The sequence below is a fragment of the Acomys minous genome, assembly GCF_964271855.1.
Source record: "Acomys minous genome assembly, chromosome: 12".
In the NCBI taxonomy this organism is placed as follows: Eukaryota; Metazoa; Chordata; class Mammalia; order Rodentia; family Muridae; genus Acomys; species Acomys minous.
In genome coordinates, this window is record NC_140493.1 from 106,905,020 (window position 1) to 106,911,019 (window position 6,000).

Below are 6,000 nucleotides of genomic sequence, written 5' to 3' on the forward strand. Positions count from 1 at the left end.
TTTTGGCAAGGGGGGGGGGATTGCTGGATATTTTTTTTTTCTACTCTTGATGCTCCTCCCTGGTCTACATCCCATCCCCTGCTCTGGAGACAAAAGCAGAGACAAAAAAAATTAACCTCAGCTTTTAGTATCAAATGACCTGATGCCTAGGAATAGAGAAAATACTTGAACTTGGCCATGGCCGATGCATTTGGGAGCAGAGGGATGACTAAGCGGCAGCATCTCGGGGCCGTCAGGACGGCTTAGGTGGGCAAAGGTGCTTGTCACCAAGCCTGAGTTTAATTCTCAAAACCTATATGTAGAAGAGGAAAGCCAGCACCCACAAGTCAAGGTATCCTCTGAGCTTCACACGTGTGCTATGGTATACACAAGAGGATGCATGAATATGCACACACATACACATAAAAAATTGTTCCAAAGAGCCTAGTCTACCCAGAAGTAGTGGCACGCCCCTTAAGCCCAGCACTTGGGAGGCAGAAGCTGGTGGATCTCTGAGTCCAAGGCCAGCCTGGTCTACATACTGAGTTCCAGGACAGCCAGGGCTGCACAGAGAAACCCTGTATTGAGGCAAGCAAAAGAGTGTAGCCTGTCCTCTGAGACTGTGAGTCTCCTAGGCGGAGGTCGGGGTGGGGATGAAGGCGGAGTGGGAACACCTGAGGTCTAGGGGATTCTGAGAAATGTTATACAACCACTTGAAAATGTGGAAGTGAAGGCAGACAGGAAGTGAGGCCAGACCTTGTGATCTCTGAGAGACCTTGTGATTCTGAGAAAAGGGGCTCTTGCCTGAAAAGCAAGGGCACCCAGAACAAGGAGGTCAGCCTGGAAAGGGGCAGACGGCAGAAGAGGAGCAAAAGTTATGGTTACATTGATGCTCCTGGTGCCTACAGACACATGTGTGTGTGTGTGTGTGTGTGTGTGTGTGTGTGTGTGTGTGTGTGTGTGTGTGAGCTCAGCACCTCCTTCAGAACCACATATCCCTAGAGTGGGCTGCTCTCTAAAGTCTGTTACCTCTGAGACCGAGAACCAGATTGGGAAACACGAAAGGAGGCAGGTCAGAGAGGAGCAAGGCTGCAGCAGAGCAGGCAGCTGACTCCAGACCCTGAAAATGGTATTCAAGCTCCAGATCACCTGCAGCCTCTTGGACTGCCCGCTGCTGGCGGCCTTTCCTGCACAGCCTCTTCAAGACTACATGGATAGTCCCTCAGGCCCACTCTCAGACAGACGTGCTAGCTGGCCGTCGGCCCACTTCACCATCCAACCAGCCCCAGCCCAAGGGCCAGACACACTTACCTTTCTTCTGTCTCCTCACCATCCTCCAAGCAAAGATCGAGGCCACCATCAGGAGAAGCAACAGCACCGCAGAAATGACTGGGAGGAGCACACTGAGATTCCAAAGACTGTCTTCATCATCACTGCTGTGCCTGGAACGGCAGGAGACATGTACACCCAGGCTTGTGCCTCCCTTCTCTGAGCCCAGTCCCAGCTACCCGGGAGCAGAGGAAAGCCAAACACCTCATGTCCTACAGAACCCAGGCAGGAAACCCTCGCTCTGGACACCTTCAAAGACCATGTCTAGAAATCCAGCAAGAACTGTAGAGTGAATGGCTTGAATCCGGCTTCCCCAATTCTATTCAGACCCTCTCTACAGACTGAACAGTGTCTGCCCACAGTTGTGTTTTTCAACTTTAAAAAGGGATAGCCCAAAGGATCAGCCCAAAAAAAACTGGACAAAAACAGATACAGTTAGCCTTTCTAGCGCTTGGCCAGTATCTTATTTTTCTAAGGGTACCCAAAAGATGTTTTCCCCCAAACAACAAAAAGCAATTTCGAGAGAATGATGCCCCCATTCCCAATAGGCGGGGTGGCTGTTTTTGGTGGGTTATCTATGTTCGTTTTTGCCTAGGGGAGTTAATCATAAGTTAATAAAAGTTTCATTTAGGGATTTCTTTCTTCTATCTTTCTTTCTCTCTTATCTATCTAGCATTAGACAAAAAGGGGGAATAAGGGAAGGATATAAGGGAGGATATAGATTTATAGAATAAAAAGTAGATTATTGAATCTACCATCCTCAAGTGTTTTACATTGATATTCAAATATTTTACATTGGTATTGTAGATTGATGGAAATTTAAGACTATTTTATTCAACTTTTGCTTTATGTATTGTATATTGTGTGTTGATAGAAACTTAAAACTGTATATTGTATGTTGGTTGAAATTTAAGATAATTTTGTTCGATGTTTACTTAATGTATTATACATGTGCAACTCATTTGAAAAGGTGATAGGCAGTTCTATTCTTATGAAAGCTAACTGTTATAACTTGTTCAGGATGGTCGGAGATAGAAGTTGGTAGTTGGTCACTTATAAATCTTATTAGATACTAAATTACTTAATTATAAAATAAGCTTTATTTAGTTTCTTGTATAGTTTTTAAAAGAACTAGATAGATGATGGATAGGGTAGTTCGATAGATGGTCTTCAAACACTTCAGAGATCCACAGAAAATGGCATTTACTAAAAAAAAAAGGGCTTTTATGACAGAGAGACACATCTGCTCCTGTCAGCACCTCTAGTCTAATTATGAGGGCATCAAGAAACGGTAGTGGCAGATAGCCACGGGGCTGAGGAATTGTCCTTATCTCTACTGCTGATGACAGACTGACCGTCCACAATGATCAAGCCTGATACTAAGAAATTGGCTGCCCAGCCTTGCAGAGACCAGGTGGGCCAGTCATTCAGGATTCCTGCTTCAGAGCAGTCTGTCAGATGGTTTTAGGCCAACAGGCTGGAGACGGGACGCCCCAGTGATGAAGAGGAAGCTGTGACTGTCCAGGCAGTCAGCTCTTTCTGTTCTGTCTATACTTTTGGAAGTTGCTTGCTTACACTTCCTTCATATTAGATAGTAATTCCTTCTGGGGTCTCTGATGGGGTTGAAGACTAGATAGCCACGGTGTTACTATTTTTGAAAAAAGTTTGGACACTAGGATAAGACTCAGTAGGATAGGATAGATAGTGAGATAATTTCTCTAGGACTGTCAAATACGAATGGACTGGTCTTTGTAGGTGTGACTTTTACTGAATAATTCTTATAATTGTTTTTATTGTACATAGTTTATTATATATTTAATAGAAGGGGGGAGATGAAGAGGAGATAAATATTTTTGTGTTGATCCCAAGTGTGGGATGGGGAACAGACTTATGAGCAGGATGTTTTTCCACTTAGAGGTCAAACCACTTTGTTGGGGGAGCTTGGATGTTGCCAGCTGAAAACATCCTAGTAGAGACTCTGAAAGGAGATATATATATATGAGCCCAAACCAAGAGGCTGGAGAAAGAGGACTTGGGATTGTTTTGGCTGTTCATCAAGACTTCGAGAAACAGGGAAAGCTTTAAGGCTGTGGGCTCCGGCTGAGGCTCTGGGCCTCGGCTGCTGTTCCAGGTTCCAGTAGCAACCTTGATTGAATTGCAGGTTTGCTGAGGTCCTGCTGACTACGCCCAGAGAAGCGTTCCTCAGATCTGATATCCTTAAGGTTTCATTATTATCGTCTTTAATCTCCCTTTCCTATTGTTTGGGACAGTTGGGTTGTAAGTGAGGTATGCTCTGTTAGTAAGTTTATAATAAAATATAATTGTTAAAAAAAAATTGAGCCTACAAATTCAGCTTCCCCAATTCTATTCACACCTTCTCTACAGACTGAATAGTGTCTGTCCAAAATTGTGTTTACCAAAAGACTATGAGTGTGACCTATGTGGACGGAGGATCTTTGCAAATGTTACTGAGTAGGTTAGAGTGGGCCCAACCCAATGTCCATTATTTTTTTTCTGGAGAGAAAATTGTTCCAGGTGTTTGCTTTTGTTTTCACCCTCTTGTCTTTGATGTGTGGTTATTGTTTGTTGTCATTAGCTGTTGGCTTGTTGGTTTTGGTTTTTTACGACAGAATCTCAGGTAGCCCAGGCTAACGTCAAACTCAATATGTAGATGAGGATGACCTTGAACTCCTGACCTTCTTGCCTCCATGGCCTCTTAGAGGTTGGACCAGAAGACATCCCTGTGGCCCTACAGCCCTGTGCCACACTCACACACACGCCAGCCATCTTCCTAAGAATCTCTCTCCCACTGAGCACCATACTCATGTCTCTAGAACTCAACACATACCTACTGGAAAGAAATTAGCTCCAATTAAAGTAGGATGAATAAATAAATAAATACATACATAAATAAAGCAGGATGAATGAATGAACAAATGAACCAACAAATCTACAGACTACGCTGTTCTAGGATTAGGGCTTGCTGGCAACTGAAGGCAAGTTGGGAGGGCCAACGTTCTTTTTTTTTTTTTTAAGATGTATTTATTTATTTATTTATTTATTTATTTATTTATTATGTATGCAGTGTTCTGCCTGCATGTATGCCTGTACACCGTAGAGGGCCCAGTTCTCATTATGGATGGTTGTGAGCCACCATGTGGTTGCTGGGTATTGAACTCGGGACCTCTGGAAGAGCAGCCAGAGCTCTTAGCCTCTGAGCCATCTCTCCAGCCCCAGCACTCTTAACTTTACAAATGGACGCTAAGACTTGCGAGGCTACTGGAAGAGTTTGGGTGAACTGGACCACAAAAGACAGCATCCTCCAACTGGTTTACCTGTCATGGGAGTAGTAGTTGCTCTGCGTTGAGAACATGCTGGTCTCCTTTACAGCGACTGTCTCTGTTGTGAACATGTTGGTGGTGGAGGTGATGGGGAGCGTGGTCGTCACTGTAGTGGGTGCTTCGGGTGCTTGGCATAAGACAGATTAGAACACCATTCCAGCCACCCACTCCCAGTGTGCCCTTGCTCTGAGCCTGTGAGGGAGTGCGGGCCATCCCAGCCAGAGGACCCTGGAGCAGGGCTGTGGCAAGCAATTATAACTGGACAGCTAATATCCCCTTGGTCTCTAGGAGAGCCCAGAGCTTCTGGGGCAGTGGGGCTGGAAACAAGTCCAAGGAGGATGGTGAGCAAAGGGCAGCTAAATTCCCCAACTGCTATGACAGTGCCCCAGCCAAAGCCTCCCTCCAACTTTATCAGGCAAGGCCCCGGACCAGACAGGAAAACTGAAAAGTGCCTAGTGCAACCTAGATTCAATACTTGTAAGGTCAGAGTCATGCTGGGGGAAAAACATCTAACATTGGGGCTGAATAGATGGATCAGCAGTTAAAATTACACAAGGTTCTTGCAGAGGACACAGGTTCAGTTCCCAGCACCCACTTGGTGGAACACAGTCATCCGTAACTCCAGATCTAGGGGATCTGATGCCTTCTTCTGGCTTCCATGGGCATCTGACATGCATGTGATGCAAACACACCCATGTATAGAGCATAAATAAAAATTCTTCAATAGCAAAAAGCATCAGGAAGATGCTTTCTTGGGACATGTTGTCAGGGTTCAGCAAGGTAATGCAAGTGAGTCCTGGTGACCGTGCACTGACTGCCCTCATCTGCCACCTGTATTTACAAGGGCCCTATGACCTGGTGCAGAACCCAAGAGAGGAACTACTCCAAGCCAGTGTACGAAGACCTCTGAGCTGACACCATCACCACCACCACTGCCACCATCACCACCACCACCACCACCATCACCACCACCACCATCACCACCATCACCACCACCACCACCACCATCATCACCACCACCACCACCATCACCACCACCACCATGAGTTTCTGCATAGAGTATCTAAAAGGACTATCAAAGAGAACATAATTAAGCCAAAGACACAAGCGGGCTTCTTGGGACATTACAGACATCAGAAATGCAGCTGTACGTAAAGGCCTTTGAAGACCTTGGAAATGAGACCACAACACCCCAATTAAGCTGGTACCACTTCCCTCAGGATAGAGACAGAATGGGAGTGAGAAGGGCGTCAGGTAAAGGCAACACCCAGAGCTCCTCAGAGAGCAAGGCACCCACCCTTCCCATGGAACTCCAGGAAAGCATTGGCAGGAACCATCGGAAGGGGTATTT

General features: G+C 45.7%; 2 protein-coding genes across 4 annotated transcripts in view; one reads left to right on the top strand and one right to left on the bottom strand.

The window, feature by feature from the left end:
• RAB37 (RAB37, member RAS oncogene family) overlaps window positions 1-6,000 on the top strand; it is a 63,345-nt gene that overhangs the window by 21,889 nt on the left and 35,456 nt on the right. The gene's annotated exons all lie outside the window — the stretch shown is intronic.
• CD300LF (CD300 molecule like family member f) overlaps window positions 1-6,000 on the bottom strand; it is a 38,172-nt gene that overhangs the window by 2,268 nt on the left and 29,904 nt on the right. Inside the window, exons 4-5 of one of the 2 annotated variants that reach the window (XM_084750235.1) lie at window positions 4,644-4,707; window positions 1,291-1,421 (exon numbers count right to left, since the gene is read on the bottom strand). In XM_084750235.1, coding sequence (XP_084606361.1) covers window positions 1,291-1,421; window positions 4,644-4,707 — 195 coding nt within the window. Of the gene's footprint in view, window positions 1-1,290; window positions 1,422-4,643; window positions 4,777-6,000 lie in introns of both variants that reach the window. The other variant, XM_084750234.1, reaches the window with a different exon arrangement.